Below are 25637 nucleotides of genomic sequence, written 5' to 3' on the forward strand. Positions count from 1 at the left end.
TTTTGAGGGTTTCCGAAACATATCTGTCATGGAGTGTCTGATCCATCATTTTTGTATATCTAACTTCAATTTTTTATAACTTCCAGGAGAGCGCCCCCCCCCCCTCCCACTGTAGTGCCAGAATAACACCCTCTTTATCATCAAGAGTCATCTAAAACTGCGAAAGTTGAATCCACTCTTCCTGTAATTGTTCATACATTATAAAATATGTATATATATATAATACATATTATATATATATATATATATATATATATATATATATATATATATTATGTATATATATATATATTGTTACAACTTACAAAACCCAAAAATTCACCATCGCTGAACTTTTAAAACTGACAATTGTCGTTTAATGATTTTTTTTAAAATCCCAACCACAGAAAAGTGGTCTAACCAGAAAGGTCATCAGTTGACGTCACCACACTGTATGCTCAATGCTCTGCACTACATTTTCAATTGCCACTACACCAGCAATTGAATAATGCCGCCTTTTTTCTCTTTATATTAATCAGTTAATCACCTTTAATTCCCACTGGAGCTTGGATTCGTGAATGGTCAATTCAATAACCTACTACAGGTGACTGCCAGAATGATATTCAACTTTTTCCAAGGATATGAGCAATTTAATGTCCAGAAACGGGGGGAGTTAAACAACAAAGATGCTTTCTCGTACACTTCTCCTCCTCGGCTACAGAGCATGCAAAGTGGAATGACTCATTGGCACTATGGTGAACTAATGAATGAGAAAACTCGCACTTTTCAGGAGAGCCAAAACAATGATTTTTTTTCCACCTGACGCATTTAGTTATTTTCAATGTTTTGATTTTTATAGATAACTTTAAGTGTAAAACTCTTGTTTGAAGTAGTTATAACTAGTAGGTAGCCCTTTTTGAGTACTAGGGCAAACCATCAAATTTTATAAACGTGATTGGGGATTTTTCACATTTGTTGGTTTATCATGGTGCCGACGAAATGTACCAGAAAGTAATGATGTCGTCACATTTTTTCCCACCGATGATGTTCATGCATGTTATGCTATCATATAAAATTAAAATTGAAAAATCAAATACTTGGATATAACACTTGAAATATGTTATGCTTTTCAAAGACGCTATAAATATCTTTGAATATAATTTAAGTTTTAAATATAATTTGTACAATTCTTCTATGTAATTCCATTGGAAGTAAATATACTAGAACAATTATTTATTATGAATTATGTTCATTCTTCTCTTTCTTATTTATTATTTTCTGTGTGTTTTTGTGTGCATGATATCAACTTTGTTAAAGTTTATTAATACCTGTAATTGATTTGCATTAAATTATTAAATAACTTACTTTCAGTTTTTGCAATATTCAGTTGGAAATTGAAAAATGTTACGAAACTATTTCAATCAATTTGTGTTGATGGTTCAGTTTTTTATGTTTTAAATGTATAAGTGATTTATCTCTGCATTATTTAATTTGGAATGTTAATAGTTAATTACAATTTGATTTTTAACTTTTCTTTGACTGTTCAAAAATCTTCAAACTTAATAAATTGATTCCTATTTATTTAGTTCTTGCATTAAAACATTTTTTTGGAGTTTATTATACAGAAATATATATTAAAAAGTTCTAAGTTTCAAAACATCAGTGTTTTTGGGTCAAAGCACTGATACCATCCATGTTTTAATTTTGAAAATTGATGTTTTCTCATCGATGTCCCATCACTAGTCCACAATAACTTTGACACATTCTTTGCAAATGTGTCAATGTTAATGTTGGCTATGTAAAAAGCAGGCGTTGATCTAGGTTTTTATTTAGGTCCTTAATTTGTGAAAAAAAGACACTTGTGTGCACTTTTTTCTTTTTGTGAAAAAAAAAGTATTTTTTGGGCGTTTTTCTTTTATATATTTTTTTTATGAATCCTATCATATTGTATGGCCAGAGCTACCAACTTTTGAGAATCCAAAATCGTAGCTGCATTTTGCGGGGGGAGGGGGACGCTGCTTCAGAATCAAATAGTGATGGAATTGTCAAAAGTATAATGAACAAAATAATGATGCTTAATGAATTTCAAATATGATACAGAAAATGTTAATACGAAATAAAAGATTTTATACTGAATATTTTAAGATGATAAATCCTTGATTATTAGCTGTACCTTTTCACCCGGTCAGCATGTCTTTTTGAAGTAACATGCTTGAGGCAATCATCATGACCACCATGTTCAACTGAAAAATTGCTATTGCAAATAGTACATATTACATAACCCATCTTTAAAGATGAGATAAGAAATGGCCAAGTGCTTTTACATTCTTCACAATATTTTTGGCAGTTTTTCCGCTTTTTTGCCGAAGAACCCATAAACTGCATGAAAACTAAACCGGCAACACACGTGTAGAAGTTCGATTTTCTGAACTTACCAGTTTAGTTTTTATGCAGTTTATGATTTATTTTTTTTTTTGTATTCTTGGGATTATAAATTAAAAAACGGAAAATCTTAGTTTTTGGACCCACTTTCGTAGCGTCGTAGTTTAAAGCTGTAATTCGTAAAGTACGATTTTTTCATAGCAGTTGGCAGCTCTGCGTATAGCTATCACAAATATAATCTGAAGCCTCTTCAGCCTAAAGGACTTCACAGGGATTAACTTGGTAGCCGGAGATTTCTTTATTGATATTTTGCTGTCAGACAAATTGATTGAACTTAAAAAGGAGGAAAAAACTTTTTATAAACAAAATTTTGTGAAAGTTCAAATTTTTAGCATATTAATTTTTGTAAAGAAGCCCCTTTTACAATAATGAGTTTTAAGAAGGGGCCATAAAGTGACCCCAATTGGCATCTAAAATGACCCCTGAAAAGGTAAAAAGTGTTAAATCTTTTGATTTTTCTGAATTGGTGTAAAATCTTGAAACTGCCACTTTATCCATCTTCCTTCTAGTTTCCTGGCAAGTTTTAAAAAACAAAATCCCCCCAGAAATAGGATGAATTCCCAGCCCTTGACAACTTTCTTGCTTGGGGAAAGGGGCCTTTGTTAGCTCCCTCCTAAATCTAGCACTGTATTAAGTCATTGCACCAGAATTTGTATCATTCATCAAAGAATTCTGCCAATTGACCCTTCAAAGAGTTAGTAATAATTTTCTTGTACCATGTCATCATTTTACCGTAACTTTAGCATATTTCTTAAGCTTAAGAAAAAGGGGGAAAATCTGATGATTCCAGGCCAGGACTGAAAGGTGGATGGTTCAATACTTTGCAATAAAATTTGTTTAGTAGTGTCTTTGCTCTCGTTGTGCATTTCCATCTTTCATCACACCTTTACCATAAATTTTAGCAAGCTGGGGCTGTTTTTTCACAGGAGGAACTATTTTTGCGTTTAAAAAACTATAATAACTGTGCACTTTACAATGTGTAAGACTGCTGATCAACATGATGCATAATACTGTATAACTACACAGCCAGAGATATTTAACTGAAGTGAACATAAAAATATTTTTGTTGGTAAAAACTACCTTTTGTGTAATAATTAGTGTAAAACTAAAGGCATTTCTGTTATTCTTCAAAAATAAAATAAAATAAAACATAACTATGCATTTTTAGCACAAGAAAAAGAAAATTCTTCAGCACTCGAACAATTATGCTGCTCAGTAAATCACTATCGAACAGCTAGACTTGTAGTCAAAAAAAGATATAAACCTTTTTAATTTTACTCTAAGCAAAAATGACATTCAGTTAATCTGAGATAGATCTGTAAAAGGAAAATTTAAATATTATTTTTAATTGACTTCTGATTGGGTTACAAATAAATAAACTGTTGGATCAAAAAAAAAAAAAACATTTTAAATTTTATTACCCTTTTGGACAACGTTTCAATATGAAAAAAGATTTTCAACACATGCAGACACAAATACACAAACACACAGAATAAGAGTTTTTTTTTTTTTTTTTTCAAAATTGGCTTAAGCTCAACCAAGAATAATCACTCATTGGGTTTGTTCTTTCTTGAATTTGTTTTGCAATCATTTTCCAGCTGTCATTTTAATTAGTACAGAGAAATATTTGTACTTCTATACTTTGTTATCACGTTTTTGTCATGAACTTTTGAGCAACATGAAACTAAAAAACTTCTCCTAAATTTTATTGTATGCAAGGCTCTTTCTTTTTTTTGCTTGTTACTTATTACTTACGGTGCAAGGAGTTCACCAACTTCTTTCACATTTTGAAAGGAGTTCGCAAAAACTGTTTCAGTAGTCTGCAATGCAGAATAAAAATAAAAACAATAGTCCTCAAGATGAACTGTCATTAGATTCATCGTGAAACTTAAACTGACACTAAGAAATGCTTAGTAATAAGATCCTAATACAAGTGCGTATTTATGCATTTTTCGCTTTAGAGTATAAAATCAATGAGACCAACAATGAACCAGATTGTTGAAAAAAAAACCCAAAGATTTTTAATTAGTGTTTTACGAATTCATATCAGGGGATGCTCATTGCCTTCAAGAGTGATTGCCCCCTTCCCCCCCCCCCCCAAAAAAAAAGAATAAGGTTCCCTAAATCAATCTTATTAAAAATTTCAATGATGCAATAATACATTGTGTTCAAATACTTAATGATTGAAATGTAGGTCATTACAGTACATTAACGTACTTTTTTAAACATTGGGAGGGTTTAAAGAGGCCATTATAAAAGGAAAAGAAAACATTTCAAAATAATCAATTTGAAAATCAGTTTTCAAATTAACTTATTTTCAAAATTAATTTATAAATTGGAAAATTAATTGAGCTTACATCCTACCAAGTGCCTTATTTCTGGCCGATTTAGGGCTTTTTATTGGCACCCAAAAAATTCCAGAACATTTTCATACCTGAAACTAAATCAGTGAAGATGACACTCCCTAAAATACTAGTCTGTGTCCATTCCTGATTCCATAGGAGTTGTCCACGGATAATATCACATTTAGAGGGAAGAGGGGCTTGGGAAATTGTGAGTTTTTGACAAGGGGAAGGAGGAGGTAATAATGATGATGCTTCACATTTTAATTGAAATGAAAAACATTATCCACAATAATATGTTTATGTAATGTAGGGTTGTCCAAACCTATCATTTTGAATTTTCTCATGGGGGGAGGGGTGGAGCAAAGAGTATGTACTCAATGTAAATTGAGCATTCTTTTTAAGGACTCTTTCTACTTAAGGACGATTTTTTGTGGTCCCTTAAAGTTGACCCCAGAGAGCCAACTGTAGTAATAAAAAATATGTGATGTCACACTTCTTGTTGATCTCCTCCTTAAAACCTCCTCCCCTTGAAGTGTGACATGTGACAAAGGAATGTGAGGGGATAAGGTAAAGTGTGGCACTTTGACAAAGGGGGGGGGGGGGTTAGTAAAATATGCTGAAAAATAGTGACTTTTATGGACAGTTGCATATTTCATTTTATTAATAAATTTGTTTGATTCACTACTCAAACCTGGTATTTTAATGATTTTTTTTTTGGCAATAGACTTTTAAGCTCTGGTGAGTGTTTGCTTGTTATAGAGAGACATATAATTCTGTAAAAATGTTGCAATGTCATTTATAGTAACTTTTAAAGAGTGAAATAAGTGACTAAAGTGGAAAGAATTAGAGCTTTTAATCAGAATAATTACTTTTGCTCCATTTATGCATTGATTAATTCATGTTTAGAACAAATATGTAACAAAAGTTGTGTAGACTGTCTAAAATCTTTTGCAACAATGCCAGAAAACTTAGCTGACAAGAACAAGTGACATAACCATTACAAAGCAATAATGAAATAGAAAGAACTTGAAAGTGAAATCTTTAAAAAAAATCAATAAAAATTCTGGTTGATCAAAATTTTAATGAGAGGAAATGATGTAAAAAATATCACAAATCGGATCATAAAAAACATAGACTACATGATGTTTTTTTAACTGAAGGTCAACTTAAAAGGAAAAAGAATCGAAGCTTCATCATTAGCTAAATTGGACAAGAGGTTTAAAGATTGAAAATCTTCTTCAAAATCAAGATGCAGATGAGCACTTCAACATAAATATCTTTGCATTAATGTTAACACAAATTCCTCATTGTTAGATTTTATTTTCAGTGCATTTTCATTAGCTAAAGGCATTGAATCCATAACCATTTTAAAACAGTAAACTTGTTTTCAGGCCCAGATCTGTGTACCTGCAGACCTTGCAGTGAAGGGCGGGGGGGGGGGGGGGGTTAAAGGCTCAACGGGCCAAGAAATTGAAAAAAAAAAAAAGCATAAAGACTTATTAACATTGCAAATACTGCTGGCCTGCTACTGCTGGCCTCTCGGGAGGGGCCCTGCAAATTTTGTTGCGGGGGGGGGGGGGGGGCAAAATTTATTGATTCAGGCCTGCTTGTTTTATATTGAGCTTCCACTGAACCTTTTTAAAAAATATTTATTTATTAATTTTCATAGAATGAAAATGATTTGCAGATATTCTGTCTATACAAATATTACTGGCTCAACTAGCAGAATATGTCATGTTACATTAGTTTTTGATCTCCAAATATTAGTTCAATCAAAGAATGTTCTGACATCCCTCTTGTCTGTTACAATCAATAAGTTTAGCTAGAACTTTTTGATGCCCCATAAAATTAACAGCTGCTTCTAGTTAAACTATATGTTTAAATGCCTGCAACCCTAGTGAAGGAACAACTTTTCCTGGTCTGCTGATTTGCTATCATCAGACCAGGATATGAATAAAGTCCACTGTTATCTCACAGTGATTAATTGCAATAAAATGACCATTTGTGTGTGTATGTGTGTAACACAGCATTCTTGACTTTAAAATGTATTTAGATTGTGAAAAAAATCAATAAAGAACATTTTAAACTTTAGCTATAAAAAGTAACAAATAAGTAAAATCAAAATTGTAGACATGTATCCCAAATTAAACAATAAAAAATGTCCCTAATTATGTATTTTTTGTCATCAAATGTGCTCAATCATCTAAGGCAGAGTTCATAAATGAGTTTGATTGAGCACTTGAGATTCACTTACATTACTAAATCTTTAGGTGTCCATTAAAGGAAAGAAGGAATACTTTCTTTAGAATTACATGCATATGTCTCTTCTTGTTAGTAGTATAATTTTTTTAATCATTATAATGGTTAAAAAAATTACACTACTAACTGCTGGCTTTTTAGTATGGTATAAGCATGCTCTACTTGGCAGTATATCTGTAGAGATAGAGCTTTTAAAGTTGAATATTCTAAATCTCGTCTAATGTCTTATCCATTATTTTATTTGAAACATTCATCTACAAAGTGGTTTGTACTATGTACACACAAGCGCAGAACTTGGTTTTTAAATTGATAAGATCAGTAAAGTCAGTTCATGCCAATAATTGCATAAGGATTGTACAAAACCAAAACTTACTGTGAGGGAGAGAAAATTTGGAGAGAGTGGATAAGAAGAATTGAAACTATTTTGCAGCTGATGTAGCATTAATCATGTAGTAAGAGGGAAAAGGAAAGATAAAGTGAAAGGTGAACTAGAGGGAAAAAAAAGAAGGTCACTAAGTAATATTACTCAATGAAACAATTTCCAAATCGCTATTTAAGACTACAGTAATCCACTGACAAACTGATTCTAACTTAGCTATAAATTCAATACTTCAAGGTTGTCAGTTTTGAAAGCTTTTGTGGAATTCTAGTTTTTCTACTTTTTCTTTGATCTATTTGTTTAGTCCAGTGGTTTGAGAGTAGGAATTTTCCCTTTGTCCTGGATTTGAAAAATATTATATATTTATGTATGTGCTTGCATGTTGTTTTTAATACAATGTACATTGAGCATACACTCTTTTGCTCCCCCACCCCGTGGAAAAGTTGAAATGATGAATTTTCATTATTTTTATGTTGACTATTTCCTGCGAAATATTTGTCATGTGTGTGCTGTTTGAGAGGAAAATAGATTGAATGCCGCTTATATAACTTCATTTTGCATTTGATATTGGTACAAATAATTCCATGTTGTATCCCATTAAATGATTTAAGATTCTGATAAATATTATGACAAATCTGCATCAGTTATTAAGTGTGCAGATTTCGTTTAAATTTTTCATTGTGCTTTTTATGTATCTAATATCTTTCTGTTAACTATTTAAAAAAAAATACATGAAAATGAAAAAGGCACACGAACTCTGAAGGGAAAAAAAACATGAAATTAAGAATTGGACGTAATCATGAGCAAGATAACAAATGGAATAAAATAAAAACGTTTTGAAAATGCGCATTAACCAAAACGATTCGTTTATATCATTTCTAAACAAACAAAGTTAAAAATATCACTTCGTTCCTTTACTTCCCAAAATATGAAATGATAATCAGCTATTATCATTTTTGTTTCGTTTCCACTCACCAGGTGGCGCGCCAGTCGTGTAATCTTTGTTATTACTTTCTCTGTGATGTTGTTGAAGTAAAAAACATCATCTGGGGACAAGAAGTAAAAAGTCATTTACTCTATGCTATGCAGACCAGTAAGTTTTTTTTGGCCATTATTTGTCACAGCTGGTTTTAAGTTACGTCACGAATTACTACATTCCGAAGTCCTGTTCCTGCACTTTCCCATCTTAATTTTATATCGAGCTTTTACGATGTAGACGTATCAAAGAGGCAATGACTAAGGTCTTCAAGTTGACGCAGTTTCTTGAGAAACGTTTGTTTGCTGAAAATTATGATTAACAATAATCTCTTTTGATGTTTTATTTTTCTTTTCCAATTTATATTTGGTAAGGTGAAGATGATTTTGTAGAATTTCTGAAAAAAACTTCGTTTTTATTCTCGTTTGACAGGTTTCACTTTGCTTCTACATTTCTAATGTGTGAAGCGATATGGATTTTCCTTGTATTCTTCTCCCACTATTTTCATTATTTCAGAATTCCATAAATTGTTCGCGTTTATCGATATTTTTTTAATTGACGTTTTTTGCGTGTTGAAATGTCCGTTGGAATACAGTGGTTTCTTTTGTACTAACATACGTCACTTGTAATCGTTAAGAAGTTAAGAATTCGCAATTTTTTAACGAAGTTTTGATGAATGTGTTTGCCTTCTGTTTATTTTAAAACTTTCACTTAATGTTTGCGTTATTTGGACCTCTATTACTTTGAAAGGGAAAAGATGACCTAAAATGCAGACTATGACGCAATTCCCTATGTAAACGGGGACGAACGTGGTTTTGATTTGAAATGTTTTATAAAAATGTCGTAAATGTTCTCCATACTCTATAATTTTTACCAAATAGAGTTTCATTTTTCTTATTACAAACAATCTTTGGAAACATTCGTTTTTAAGATCTGCATGAACAGTTGAAACCTAAATGTCACAAAGATGTAGTGTCATGTGATTATTTTCGGTCTTAAGCACAAGTAAAAATTGTAAAATTTTAAAAGGTTGATTACCATTATGTTTTTTAATTAAAACCTGGCTTCTATTTTAATTTCAATTACAAAATATTTGAGGTCACTTGTTTGAAATCATCTTAGTGTTTGTTTACACTTTAAAATTTTCCTCAAAAAAGAAAAAATATTACCATCAACTACAATCCAATGTAATACGCCTCTGAAAATATTCATTAGTTTGCTCGCTTTATTTGTATTCAAAATCTAATAGGTTAATTATGATTACATTGCAACCTCAGAAATAGAGCTTAATTTGCATGAGAGGTCCCACATTTTTTATTTCTTGTGAATTTTATATTTATTACAAGAATTCAACCTATTTGCACATTAAAATTAGTTTTGAAGACTGTAGTGCTCCCACACTTCCTTTGTAAGAAATTAAGCCCTGAAGCCTAGTGGTTGCAGGTTGCTACTCGTGGTTGGCTTGGCGGGTCTGAAATTTGTCAAAAAATAATGAATTAATGAAACGTTTGTCAGAGTTAGCATTAAAAAATAAACCAAATGTCCTTTTTTACTGTTAAACAGAAATTTGAAAGCATTTGGAGTAATTTGTTATTTAGCTTTCAATTTTGAATTACTTTCTTTTCCCAAGTGCATTTTGTTTTGAGAAATAAAATTCAATGAATTGTGACATTCCGCTTTAAGTTTCAAATTATAAACTCAATATTTTATGTCAAGCTTTTCGGTGGTTTCCATAGCACTAGTTTGAGGGAATTGGGCCGAGACGAGAAAAACCGTTCTTGCCTATCATTTGTCAACTGTTTAATAGCAAATCACCCAGAACTTTATTTCCTGGTTTTCTCCTGTTTTCTTTTGGAAAAGGTTACAATTCTAGATGCGTTTTGAACTTTCACAATAAAAAGGCTTTTGTAACCATATTAAGGAGAAAAAAAAACAACTTGCTTATATTAATTTTTTTATGAAAGTTAATGATCATTAGAATTGAAACCAAGTTGTTAAATTCTATACCTTTTTAAATCCATGTGTCCAAATTTTCCACACACAAATAATGAACTTTTGTAATGTGAATTTTCATTCTCTAATTGTTTTGTTATTATTGTATATTCTTTTTCAGAAATTAATAACTAAAGATATGGAGAAATCTGAAAATTCTGATGTGGATCCTGCACCAGCATGGTTGATGCAGTATTTGTCAAAGGTTTGGTTATTGATTTTTTTTTTCTTTTATTACTTACCTTTAATATGAATAATAATGTTTTGTACTGTGTCTTTTAAAATTATTTTATTTTGCTGTTTCTATTTTATATTTGAAAGAAAAATGCTTAAAAAGAAGTGAAACAAGAACTGTGTACTTATCGAGAATCAGAAAATCCTCTCCCTTAAAGAATGAAAAATAAGGATTATTGGAAAAAAATTCTGGTTATACTTGATAGTAGGGCTGAGCGAAATGTATCGCCAAATACAGGTGTGTGTCCTACATTGTTAAACCAGTCTTGAATTTTTCTCTAAACCGATGTAAAGACACTGGTCCAGGGTTGCTGCCGTTTCAATCTCTAATTTTTTAACATTAATGTTAATTAGCAGTGTGTCAACCCAATCTGGTTTAACAATGAAGGAGCAAGGAGTTAGACCTTCATTTCTCCCAAAATGTGTAAGAATTGCACACGTGTTCTTAGTTATAGATGAAAGATATGTTGATGAACGTTGATTGAAGTTTATCATTAGTCACTTGCCAGGAAAAAAAAAGTTAAAGAGCATAGAAGCCATGTAAAATTAAAAATTTAAAAAATCCCTGACTGAGTTGCAACTGTAGAATCAACTGTTTGTAACTAAAATCCTAACAAGCAAGTTTAGTTTTAAAAAAAAAATACATCGTGATGCAACACGATGTAGAAATTCCTACATCGCCCAGCCCTACTTGATAGCCAAGTAAATAAAATGTTACCTTTTCAGTTTTTTTTTTTTTTTTTTTGGCACTTTTTATTAGATGACTATTATTATTTTATTAGATGTCTCTGGCACTTATGTGTTTTGCAAATTTAAATTTTACATGCATAAGCAGAATCCGTGATGTATCTTTTTCAGAAATGAATAAAATGACCTCTTGGAGAGTTGTAAAAAAAAAGTGCTTAACTAGAAGCTGTATTATTTTGAAATGTTCCCTTTTACAAAGTAAAATGCCTTTTTAGCCTACTTTCTCAGTAAAAGTCACAGAAAGAAGAAAAAAAAAAACATGAAAAAAGGCTTAATGCATCTTGAACATGTTGCAAAAAAACATAAAAAGTCAAAAAATAAAAATAATAAATATCTAAAAATTAGAAAGTAGGGCATTGAGATGGGGGGGGGGAATATCTGTCTGTCCCCCCTAATAACTTTTGGGTGAATAGTCCGATTCAAAATTTCTTTTTTGTTGTTCGAAAGTTCTGGGGAAGGATACCTCACTCCTATATTTCACTTTTTGATTTGAACTATTTTTCGTTCAATTTTAAACAGTTCAAAAATACTTAACATTAGCACCTACAGGGAAATTCAAGGCAATTCCGAACTTAGAGGCTATTTTGCTTCGAACAAACTTTGTAGGAAAAAGCTTTTGATGTAAAACATGTATATAAAATTTCTTTATGATTTGAACGATTCTCCGTTCAATTTTGAACAGTTCAAATCTCTTAACATTAGCACCTATGGAGAACTGAAAGTCAATGTAGGTTCCGCACTTGAAGACGGATTTACTTCAAACAAATTTTGTTGGAAATAGCTCTTGATGACAAACTCCAGACTTTGACAATTTTGGGGCACTTGACTCCAACTCTTCTGCAAGAGAATTAGTTGGGCTCCGACTCTGATTCCGTAGCTTTCGCAAAAATTTATACATGGAGGGAAAATGACAGACTCCAACTCTTGGATATTCGACTCTGACTCCTTTATCCCAAAATAAGTCTGACTCTGCAAACATTGACAGAGTTGCGGACTCTTAGGGAAATGACTGATTCCAACTCGGAGTCTTTGAATTAAATACCTTCGCACCTTCGGCTCCCGAATCTGACTCTTTCATCCCAAAATGAGATTAACTCCGACTCTGCAGCCATGGTTTTAACTGTGAAATAATTGTTAATATGACTTGTTTTCATTTTCACTCTAAAGTTTTAATTTATGTATTCAGTTTTTGGCGGCTCCGAGTCCTTTATGTTTCTACATAAAGATATTCGCAGACAATTTTTTTTTTTGGACAATGAAAATTATTTTTTTAAGCTGACATTTTATTTTATTTTTTTTTTTTTTTTTGGAAAGTACATTAATTAATTTAAAAAAATATTTTTTGGCAACTGGGGAAATTTTTTTTTGGTGTATTTATTTTAATAAGCTTATTAATTTAATTTTTTTTAAAGCAGTTAAATAATTTTTTTTAATAGAAAAGAGTGTATTAGCTACTTTGTTTAAAAGGTGCTGCTATTTTATTTGTTCATTTATTTATTTATTGATTTATTATGAATCTAAATTTTTAGATGAGTGAGGCATATTTATTCCTAGAAATCAGCTTAAAATATTAAAAAAATATGTTTAATACAATTTACAATTTTAGCTATTTTTTGAGAATATTGATCAGATACTAGAAAGTAGCTATGAGTGTACGGGAAAGTAGGCTTATTTAGTTCTAGATGGAAAATTTTGTTTATTTAAAGACAGAGGCGTAGGAACTTAGTGGAAGTAGGGGGAGCTGAGACACATTATGCCATAAGCAGAAAATAATTTTGGGGGGGGGGGGCGACTTAATTTTTTTGACCATAAGAAATTAGTTTCTCTCTCTCTCTCTTTCCCAGCAAAGTTTTCAATCATATTTAATAAATACATTGTATATGGAGATAATGAGGTGATAAAACTCCGGTTTTGAAAGGGGGTTGGTCAGTACTCGAAGATGAGCACGTATAAATAGAGGAGTTCCGGGGACCTTCCCCGGGGAAAATTTCAAAATTCTTGTTCTAAAAAAGACTTTTTAAGCGATTTTTGGAATATTAAGGGGAGAAATGGTACGAATAAACTTCCCGGAAAATTTTTCGAAATTAATGTCTTAAAAACGGATTATATACTATATTTGTTAATGCTAGTGAAACTAATATGACTCGAAGAATTGTCCTCGATCGAATTTCAAATCGATTTACATCTCCCTCCCAATATTTCGAATTTGAAGATCCAAAATCAAAATTGTAGACAATCTTCAATGATGTCAGGGGAAAAGGCTGTTCTAGGGCTCTACTCTGGTAATCTTTCAAAGTTGTCCTAGAAAGCGTTCTTCAATGGTGTTATCAGAAAAGGTTCAGAGGTTCCTTCTCTTTATTTTTTTCGAAATCATAATCTCTAAAAAACGCGAATGCGGATGATATTTGTCAGCGTTAGGGGCAGGTCCCGAATAACAAAATGTGAGGCCCTAGGCCTGCAATAATTTCAGGGCTCCCTGAAGACTCTATTAGCCCTGTCAGAATTCATTTTCGTGGGCCAAAGAACTATGTAAATTATTTATCATATGCATTCACGAATCCCCTTCGGGTCACTCGAAATTGTGGCATGGTAAATTCGCTACTGGTAGAATTAATAAAAATTCTAATTTAAGGAAGTTCTTCGTATAGTTGTAATGCTATGCATAATTTTTTCGGTAATTTGGAGCTCCTTAGGCCAGGTCAATTAGGCCCAGGTCTAATTGGCCGGTAAGGTAATCAAGCCCTGGTTAGGGGCCGAGTAATTTTTTGAAATTGAATTTCCAAAAACGGAATATTATTTAATTTCCCATGTTATTGGAGAACAAGGTAATCAGGGACTCTCTTTCGGAAATTTTCAGGGAACCGAGTCCTGAAAACAAAATTTGAGGCGCTCTGTAATGAGTTTGAATGAAAAGGAGGACTTCGGCAGAGTAGCATTTAGAAGACTCTTATTTTCTGAGAACTAGAAAAAGGGAAAAGGATGAAACATTATGGTGGAGAAACAGAACGTTAGAAATGTGTTAAAATGACGTGTTCGTTATATATTTTATTGTTCAGATAAATTTTAGTAAAAGTCTTTGAGAGAAACTAAAATATTGTAGGAGATTTTTTAATAAATGAAAAATAATAAATGAAAAGTTACAATTTTGACATGAAAATATATCTGTAAGTGACAAAAAAATCGTAAACTAGGAGAGCAAAAAATATGAAAAATTCTAACTTCGTGAAGTATTAGGTTCAAAATTTTTTATTTCAATAAACTCGCACCTTTCAAAACAGATTTTTACACAGTAACTGTTTTTATAACCATTGAAAGATTTTAAGAATATTATAATAATGAAAATTTCACCGATTTTGATTTATGTGAATTTTTGTTCCTTTAGTATTGTTTGAATGATATTTATCTTCGCAGTTTTATAACTTCATGAAAAAATCTATCCCTGGCGGTTTGAAATGAAATAAAGTAACTAGCACATTTTTTAAAAAAAATTTTTACCGTGGGAGAGTTCTAAAAATTGCGCTTTTTATCACAGCAATAATTTGCGCCCCCAAAATTAATTTCTGAGTACGCCGCTGATTTATGTTGTTTCTTTTGATAATATTTCCCATTAAAAATAAATAAAAAATTCGTTGAATAATATCTATTTCAGACCTCTACGGGTTCTCTATCTGGCAACAGATTACTTTCGGTTTCGATAGATCCTAGAACAATGACATTTTTACGATCTGATGGTACCTTTTGATCGAAACATAGAATTTAAACCCGAAATATATGTACGTTCATGATCCCTTGAGAATTAGTTTAGGACTGTTCATTGTTTTGTAACTACATAATTAGACTTTTGGGAAATCTTTAAAGAATTTTCTTTGCTCGGGACTTAACTTTTTATGAAGGAGTGAAAATGATCAAACAGAGAAATAAACGACGGAGTAAAAAATAAATAAATAAATTTGTTTGTAAATGGGGATCCCCCCTCCCCGAGTTCTTTTTATTTATTTATTTATTTATTTATTTATTTTTAATGTAGATAATTGCAATGAATAAAGAACAATACCACTTGATCTTTTAGTTTAACTTTCACGTAAAATTTTGCTAGTTTATTTTAATCAACCAGTTTCAAAGGACTCCGCTGGAAAATCTTTACATTGTGCCTAAGAAGTCAGATATTTTAAAACGAGATAAGTTTCTGGAAAGTTGAAATAATTTGATTTGAACAAGTTGCTTACTTAGTAACCTTTTTTATAGTTATGTCTGTATCACCTTCCATATTATTCATATTTAAATGCAAAACTGACTCACTATTCTTTTTATGATCACGCGACAAAAAAACGGTATGCGAGGCAAAACTAATAAGAATGTGAACTAAACTGCGATGCCGCTCTCAAAACACGGGCTCAAGGTGGGGAGCAAACCCCTATCGATACTGGTACTGATTTTTGCAGGCCGCGGGGCAAAGCCCACTTTTCCGCAGCCGGTAGGATAGCTTGTCTAAAATTCTGTTAATCTTCTTCCGGGAATCAAGAGGTGGGTAAACAGTGAGAAAAAGGGTGAAGATGGACTCAAGTGCACTGACCACTCCGTCTGTCCCTTGTTTTTGTTGCTTATTGGGTGGAAATTCTTAGAAAAGGCAGATCACATTTTTGAAATCAGGTTTGAGGTATGTATGACAGAAAACTGCTGTGCGAGAATTTTTCCGGGGGAGCTGAGCCGGTCTGAAATATTCCAGGGGGAGCTCAAGCTCCCCCAGCTCCCCCGGCTCCGACGCCTATGTTTAAAGAAAAGAAAAACATTCATATCTGTTTAAGTTATAAAACTGACAAACAGGGCTGTGAGGCATAGTTAAGGACTTTCTCTGAATAAATTAAAGAAAAATAATTATTTATAGTCAATATTTTGTTACCAAATTATAGTCTATCAGTAATATCGTTTATTTGTATTTTCACTGTTAGTTGACTACCCAAAAGTTTGAACTATAATCAGCCTACTATGATTGGGAGCGAGTGCAGGGGGACTCTGTCTCCTAAAAGATTTCTTTTTTTGCAGTAAAAATAATGCAAATACAATTTAAGTTGGTTTTAAACTGCTTTTACTTTGCTGAATCCCCCCAAACCTCATTGTGAGAGCCAAAGCAAAAATTTGTTCCTACTAACAGCACTGATTACAATGGCATGTGTTGAGAGTACTGACTGATTTTTGACATGAGTTCATTTATTTATAGATGAAAGCTGAAATAAAGAAAGAAATAGTTGAAGAAATTCTTAATGTATCACATGATCTATCAAGTCAGCAGTCAACATCTTCTCTCAAAACAGAAGAAGAAAGTGCAGATTTCCAAAGTGAGAAAACTTTTCTAATAATTCTTTCTTCAATACATTAAGATTCTTTGTTTGTGTTCAGTCTTTACCAATATATATCAGTTGAGATACAGGGTGTTTATAAAGTCTTTGCACCGATAAAGAACATTTATTTTTAAAAAAAGGAAAAAAAACCCCTAAGATTTATACATAATTCTTTTTTTTTCTCGTCAAAGTTTTTTTTTTTTTTTTCTACATGGGTATAATATTAGCCAAAGGCATGTAGGTGACATTAACATCAAAAACTCGTGAATGTAAAATCCTGGAGAGATGTCGCAAGGGAGGTTTGAGGGTCACCATCTCAAGCCTTTGGTTTTAACACATATTGCTAATTCTTACATGACAGTTTATATCCATATAAAGGTGATTCTCAATGTAGGTGATTCTCAATGTAGGAGAAATTTTTGTCTTTAAAGAATTCTAAATAATTTGGTAAGCTGTCTTGAAGTTTTCAAACATACAAGATGTGTTTGACATATTACTAACACTGTTCTTTATTTGAACTATTAAATTACTTACTTTTCAATTAAAAACATTTTAAAACAGCATAATAAAAGTCTGAAATGTCAATAGCATGGATGTGCCCAGCAGCTATATATTGCAAAAATAATGTCTAAATTTTTGAAGTATTAGTCTTATTTAAGATAAAAAAAGTGTCATTCTGTATTTTAAATGAATTTAAAGATATTTATCGAAAAATAAGCTTCTAAAAATTAAATTATAATGTTTAGTAAAAGAACTAAAGTTTGTCCCCTGTATTTAGTTTTTACAGCAAGTACATGCTTTTACAGCTGATTATTAATTCATATTTCGTTTTTAAAAAAAGCTAACTGTCTTTTAAAAAAAAGAGCTTCTCCTTGGAAGCAAGTACTGTTACTGTGCAAAAAGAAAAATTTTGAAAACAAAAGTTAAGCATTAGATGAGTGCATCAATTCAATATCTTTAGAATGGACAATAATTTGCATACTAAATTTGTAATTAAAAATGTTTATTTTACTGATTTGCATATAACTTCAATATGTTTAAATGCTACGGAGAGGAATTTTATGTTGCAATTATTACACATATTTATAACCACATTTAAATGTCATTGTGTCATTAGCATGGAATTTCCTGTCCAAGCCAATGAAAATCAGCCATGAAAACTTTTAAAGTGAAAATGTAAATATTTAGCTCTGCTGATAACAAGTGTACAAAACATTTTTTGCCAAATCCTATTTTGTTTCACAAATTTTATTTACAATATACCATTTTATATTTTATTTTTAAAAAAGTCTCATATTTTGGAATCACCCTTAGGGATTGTTGTAACCAAACCTTTACTCCCAGAAGGTAAATTCTAATAGTACTAGTGCCTGGCGGTCGGGCGCAAACTTGAAAATTGTCTGAATTATGTCGGAACTGAGAAAGTGCAGAATTGTATCAACATTGTGAAAAAGTTTTTTGGGATAAAAATCAAAATTTAAAAAAAAATCCTTTTTAAATCTGAAGCAGGTTTTTTTTTCAATGAATTTTCTTTTTCAATGCAAGTTTTTTTTTAATTATTATTATTTTATTATTATTATTATTATGAGCAACCTTTATAGTGATATATGTACAATATTTATTTTGACAGTATCATGATATCTGATATTTTAAATATATATTTTTGAAACTACAATATCAAGATTATATGATTTAATTTTATTATTTTTATTCATTTATTATAAGTTATAATTTAGAAAAAATGAATCGCAAATCAAATATTCAGTTGCAAATCAAGATTACAAAATAAGCAACGGTGACGTAGTGATTGCGGCGATTACCAGCTGTACCAATACCTCGAATCCTAGCGTTATGATCGGTGCCGCTTGACTTGCTAAAAAGGCAGTAGAGCAGGGGCTTACCGTTAAGTCGTGGGTTAAAACCTCTCTTGCTCCCGGTTCAAAAATCGTGACGGAATTTTTGAAGAATAGCGATCTTGATAAATATTTAAACCAGTTAGGTTTTAATTTAGTGTACTAGAATTTATTGATGAAGTATTACATCCATATGTCAGTTTATCAATCAATTAATATAATGTAATGATTTTTGGATTAATACAATTATTAGGAACAAACCAAATTTTAAAATAAATTTAAAATGCCAACTTAAAAATTAAAAGTTTGAAAAAGAAAAGGAGCAAAATGTCTTATATTTGTGTTCTGCCTGGTGCATAATTTTTTATTTCTGAATTATACAATTTTGTAGAAGTAGCTAACGTGATTTTAAAAAAGTGGAGCAGCTAAAACTGAGGTACCACAATTGAAACTGATTAAAATTTATTTGACTGATTCAAATTTTACCGTTAAATCAATTAAATTATCTCACTTTATAAATGGTTGTAAATATCATTCAAACATTAACACTATTTGAAACATGCATTATACGAAATACATATGGTATAATGAAAGAAACATTTTTCCCCTCTGTATTATAATAATATCTGTAGAAAAATAAACTGATTGGAGCTTGCAGTTACTAATTTCAAAAACTTAGTTTTGTTGATTGAAAATATTAGATAGATGCCAAAATATCAGATATTTTTCATGTAAAGAATATCATGATATTTTCAACTATGTTTGTGCCATTGGCAATATTTTCTTGGATTTTACAGCAGGTTTAATCCGTAATACAACCGACAAATTTTTGTTCTTAATAAATTAATAACAAATGCTGCTGTTAAATGTAGGTTGTGATAAATAAGTATTTTAGAAAATAATTGTATTGTATTCATTTAATTCATCTATTAATTTTGAAATGTGTTGCAATTTCTTTATTGAATGCTGCTGAAAATATTCTGCATAGGTATGTTCCAATAATTAATCTTCTAAAATTTTATTATTATTATTACCTTTTCATTTTGTTTCCATTGATTTCGTATAGATGCTTCAAATTTTAAAAAACTGCTTTTAATTTCATCTAATACTTCGCATGCAGTGCAGTGCTATAGTAATTTAAAGAGTACTATTAATTTAAAGAGTTATGTTATAGTAATTAAAATTCACCAATAAATAACCTTGCCCTCCTTTTTTTATTGTCATAAAAAGTAGTGGTGAATGCATGTTGTTTTCCTCACAGCAACAGTAGGATATCTTAGTGTATTCCTGGGATTAGATGTCTTACTAGGGGGCTATCGCCCCCTGCTCGCTAACGCTCGCCAACCCCCGGAACTGCTTACGCAGTTCCTTCGGATCGCTACGCGATCCGAGCTCGCTACGCTCGCTCACCGGTCACCAAATATTGGTCTAGCTTTATCTGTATCAAAAAAAAGTAGTTTTTCTTTTCTTAATATGAATATCACAACACTTATGATTTTCATACATTTAAAAGGGGACAATTACTTTGACATGCAACTCGTGCATTGGATTATTATAAAGCAAAAGTTTGCAATACCATTATCTTTTGAGAGAAGTATGTAAAGGAACATTTTTGTACTAAAATTACAAACATAATATAATCTTTCTTTCCTTCATTTACTGAATGCAAAAGAAATTGCAGCGAAAAAAAAACCCTACAATGTTAACACACTAAAAAACATTTCATAGTCATTAACTATACTATGTTCAGTGTCAAAATATGTGTATATATATGTTTCAAAATGTCTAACAGTTGCAAGGAGCAAGCAACTTCTGACATTCTCTGAAAGCAGTGATTTAGTAAAAAAAAATGTTAGAATGAGTGTTTTAAAAGTCAAGAAACCAAATCCAGTGGCACGACAGCTTATGAGGACCAAGGCCTACTGTACCCATCTCACTCCTTCTAACCAAGGGCTCTGGGGTAGGCAGATGTTCCGGTTAAGAGGTCAGCCTAACGCGGAACCCCCGGTGTTTAGTTCCCAAGCATACTTGGAACTTATTTTATCGACCCACTGAAGGAATGAACAGCTGAATCAATCATGCCCAATCCGGAGATCGAACCCGGACCTGCAATGTGGAAGGGTTACCACTGAGCCTCTGGAATTCAGAGCACTTGAATATAATTTACGAAGAAGAGAGCAGTGGGCTACGGAGTCTTTAGATGAAAGATCTGAACGCAGATTGGTCAAAAATGCTGCCGATATGCTAAGGTGCACAAATTTATACCGTCTTCAAATCGAGAGAATTTTGCAAGTGTTTCCGAATACATTTACGGACTAATCATGCACTTTACTGGAGGAAAAGGGTTGACCTAAGACTGATAATTATAAAACTGCAGAAAAATATTATTGTAGCAAAAATATATATATATATATATATAACGCTAATATTTCTCATACCTCGGATACCATTTATTTCATTCGATAGCAATATGCCTTTTAAATTCAAACGTAAACAATTTCCTGTTAGATTAGCCTTCCTAATGACTATAAATAAAGCAGATGGTCAGAATGATTTTGTGAAAACATATTAGCAGTAAAATAAGGTTTCCAAATTTGTTGCTTTACTTTGCCACTGTGGCTCAGTTCTTAACATCAATGCCATTGCAAAAGTATGTGAAATGTTTCGCTCTTCAGGTCTTCACAATTCAATTTGTTGCTTTACTTTGTCAGTGTTGTTCAGTTCTTAACTTCAATGCATTGCAAAACTAAGTGACATGTTTTGCAATGAGAATTGTCCAATAAATTCATTTAGTCTATGTGGAATAGCATAATACAGTGAAGCAAGGTTTATACGTTTCTCTTCTATTCGTTTTTATCAATTATACGTTTTTTAAATTGTCCCTGGAGGGTCTAATATACATTTTCTTTACAAATTATACATTTTTTCATTTGTACGCTTTTTTCATAGTCCCTTCAAAAACGTATAAGCGGTGCTTCACTGTATATAAAAAAATGTGGTTGCAAAAAAAAAAAAAATCAGTATTTACAGGTTGCAGTTAGTTAAGCTTGACCACGAAAAGAAGGCGGATGACCTTGAAGGGAAACATTATTTGTCATAGGTAGAATCTTCCAGAAAGCACCAAATAGTAAGAGGCATGGTCTCGCTAATCCTATCTATTCCAAAATAATAACAAACAACCTATTACAAATGATGTTTTTGCATTAAGGTCATCCACCTTCTTTTTGTGGTAAGCTATAGCAGGGCTGTGGAGTCGGACTGGTTTTATGGTAAAGGAGTCAGAGTCGAAGGTTTAAAATTTCAAGAGACGGAGTCAGTAATTTTCTCTCAAAATTTGCAGCTCTCCCAATATTTGAGGAGTCACAGCCAGAGTGAGACTAATTTTGGGTAAAGGAGTCGTAGTCTCTAAAAATTCTGTAGTCAGAGTAAGACATTTTTCCTCTGATTCTGCAGTTCTCGTAAGCAGGGAACTTTAATTTTTGTAAGCACTATGGTTAAGGGAAAACCTTTCGACATCAAAGGATTTCAAAAAGAAAAAGAGAAGAAAATCATAATACTTCTCTTCACACTGAAGAAAATTTCTGGGTTTTCAGATACTATGACTCTTGAATGACTTACATATCTGTCATCTGCCTTACATATAATCTTGAAAAGGGGTTTTGTCAAATCTAAAAAAAATTTTATCAAAAGTTTGACTCTGTGCGTTATTTATAGTTATTAGGGGAAGGCTAATCTAACAGGAAATTGTTCACGTTTGAATTTAAAAGGCACGTTATTATCGGATAAAATAAGTGGCATTCGAAGATAAGTATCAGTGTTATTATTAGCATTTTTTTAAAAACAAAATAATATTTTTCTCCAGTTTCATTACTATCACTGTCATTTCTACTCTATTCACCGGTAAAGAGCATGATTATACTGGAAATATGTTTGATAACACTTACAGAACTCACTCGATTTGCAATTCGCGGTTCACGGCGTGCGTTTGCGCGCCTAATCCTATCGGCAGCATTTCTTACCGATCAGCGTTTAAATCTTTCATCTAAAGACTCCCAAGCACACTGCTCTTTTCTTTTTAAATTATATTCAAGTGATCGAAAACACTCATTCAAAAATCGAAATTCTAACGCTAGACATCTAACGCTAGAAGCGAGTCTGCAGCACTTGTAAACAGCGATCGTAAACAAAGCGGATCGTTGCCAACGGAGAGAAAGAAATAAAGGCTCGTTTTGCGCCACGCATAAGCGTTTTATATATATATAGATTGTTACTCTGAGGCAACAATATGTACTTTTTAGACGAACATCTTTTAAAGACTACTAGGTAGCACCTTGTGTCCCTTACTTTTTAACTGCACAGTTATAGTTACTTTGCTTAGTTTCTGCAGGGTTTATTGTGTTCCAGTATTTTACCGAATTTCCGGTATTTTCAGGCGTATTTCCGGTATTTTTATGTCCGAAAAAAACGGAATTATGTTTTTTTTTTGGTTATACTTTTATCTCCCTACCTCCGCATTTTTTTAAAATTATATAATACTCAGCAAATATATCTGCAAGAGCCTTAAGATGGACACCTATCCCTTAAGATGGACAAATGTCATGATAATTTGTATAACACCACCCCAAAAGTAATTTTGTAACCCATTAAAAACTTAATCAAATGCACACACAATATTTTGACTCAGAACTATATAATACTTTGGCAAAGGTGCACTTAAGTAATAGGGGCCAAAGATTACCCCCCCCCCTCGCTTTGAAACTTTCAGGTATTTTTTGATGAACTCACAAACACCCCTGTTTCTGTCACTTCATTAGTATTTCATTCAGTAATGGATGGAGAGTTAATAGAATATTTTAATTGTAATTTTGTATGCAATTTCAAGATTTTTTTAAAAATTTAATTCTAGGAGAAGTAATTCATCATGGAATCTTTTGTGACAATTGCGATCAATTGATTCATGGCATTCGTTATAAATGTGGGTAAGTTTTTTTTTTTTGAATATCCATATTAAAAAGTTAGTTACAACAAACATTGTTAATCTTTTCGTATAAATATTGTGCTTAACTCTTTTTAAGTTTAATAGGCTCCTTAATAAGAAGGTTGCCATATTTGGTTGCTTATCATTAATCAAATTCTTTTGATATTTACCTCTCAGCTAAATGTCGCTTTCCTTTTTACTGCTTTATTTTTCATGTATAATTATCATTAAAAAAATAACATTTTAAAATTAACTTGTAGCTTACTGTCATATCTGTATAATTAGTTTTTCAAATTTATGTTGTGAACCTTCGTTTCGATGACTCATGGAGCGATCACTGCCTCAAACAAACTTGAATGCTTCCGTGTCAGATATTTTTAAAAAATGTATCTATACTTTTCTTATTGAATGAAATTTTTATTATGGAGTCGTTTTTTCTTTGGTTATTGTTGTTTCTGTTTTAGGCAAATGAAATGTTGATAAGTTTTATTTTTATTTCATCTTGTTGCTGTTATTTTTTTGTAATATTAAACTTGTTTCAGCAACTGCTCTGATTTTGACTTGTGCCAGGAGTGTGAAAGCTTACCAAATATCCACAACAAAAATCATGTATTTCTGAAAATCCGTTATCCAGTTGCATTCAAGTTGTACCAGAAACAAAAATTGGAACAGTTGGTTTCATCTGTACCGGGTGAAATATACACAATAAGCTCAAAGAATCGCCAAGCTCGAATGTAAGTCCCAGCTAGTTTCGATTTCCTTATAAAACATAAATGAAAAGAAAGTTAATTTCATTGCATCTTTCATGTTTGCATGTGTCTTGTTGATTATACATGGGCTGATTGGTTGGTTCTATTGGGGTTTTCTTGGCACAGAAGCCTTAATAGGCTATACTGCGCCAAATGATTGATCAAAAATTGAAAAGGTGCCAAAAATATAAAGTTGATCAAATTTTTTAATTTATGCAATTATATATAAATACACTACACAGACTGATCTGTGAAATTTAACACAATGGACTACACATCCTTACTTTTGGATTACAAACTTTTCTTTCCTTCTTTTAAATTCACATATCAATGGCTTAAGACTGTAAACCAACTAATTCTGTGATAGGTAACTTTTCAGGAGTGAAGGAAAACATGATACGTGCATAGTACGCTGTGCTGTTAACAGGTTTAAATGCAACAAATTTCTCTATTTGTAGACAACAAATATTTTGTCTTGTTTTTTTCCTACTGATGCAGCGTGAAATAATAAACAACTTTATTTTTGACAATATGTGGAGTTAGCTGGTTTACAGTTGAGTCAATAAAGATATTTCAGTTTAAATAAATGTTGTGTAAATGTTAACTTTTTTAAGCTACAAACAGCATGGCTTCAAACACAGATAGAATTATATTGCAAAATATAACCATTTTATTTTGAAAGCCTTTTCAACTGTTAATTATCATCGAGTCACTGGAAACCTTTTTTTTGTCAATCCTTTTAATTGCAAAGTAAATGTAATGGAACTATCAGTTTGAAAAATTAGGTCAGTGGACGTGGACTGACTCTTCTCTGATTTATTGTTTTCGATAACTGTTTGTCACAACTTACAGAAGAATACATAGACTTTTACTTTACAAGCTGAAATATTGCCATACCTTCTAATTACGAAACAATGTGTAATAAAATGCAATGACAAAAAACATGCTGACTTAGACATTTTTTTATAAAGAATTTTTATACTATGTAGATTTTGTATGCATTTTTAAATAATTATTTATTTTCAAGATCATCAACAATTTTTATGCATTAAACTATGCTGCCCAACTATTAATTCAGCATGAAAAAATAATTGGAGCCCGCCTTCTGACAGGTTTTCTAGAATGTGCTCTTGAGTGCAGAAAGGTTGTGGCCCCTGGTGTAAGCTGTCAATATGGTATTTGAAAGCTTAATTAAACCAAGTTGATAGTCTTTTAGGGTTTTGTCATCTCCAGAAGCGTTCATGTCGTGGGTAATATGAATTGTATATTACCAATGAAATCATCAGCTTCTTAGGTGCAGTACAAGGGACAACGTCAAATAAGAGATTGGGACTGCAATAAAACATTCTTACACAGGGTTCGTAC

The 25637-nt window shown here is 31.8% G+C and overlaps 1 protein-coding gene across 1 annotated transcript in view; it reads left to right on the forward strand.

Annotated features, from left to right (window-relative positions):
- Nucleotides 1–25637, forward strand: part of LOC129220707 (next to BRCA1 gene 1 protein-like) — a gene marked incomplete in the record, with an annotated part of 83705 nt that overhangs the window by 28600 nt on the left and 29468 nt on the right. Inside the window, 4 exon segments of the mRNA XM_054855137.1 lie at nucleotides 10494–10577; nucleotides 16572–16689; nucleotides 23452–23524; nucleotides 24066–24257. Of these exon segments, the coding sequence (XP_054711112.1) occupies nucleotides 10494–10577; nucleotides 16572–16689; nucleotides 23452–23524; nucleotides 24066–24257 (467 nt within the window).

The sequence above is a fragment of the Uloborus diversus genome, chromosome 4, assembly GCF_026930045.1.
Source record: "Uloborus diversus isolate 005 chromosome 4, Udiv.v.3.1, whole genome shotgun sequence".
In the NCBI taxonomy this organism is placed as follows: Eukaryota; Metazoa; Arthropoda; class Arachnida; order Araneae; family Uloboridae; genus Uloborus; species Uloborus diversus.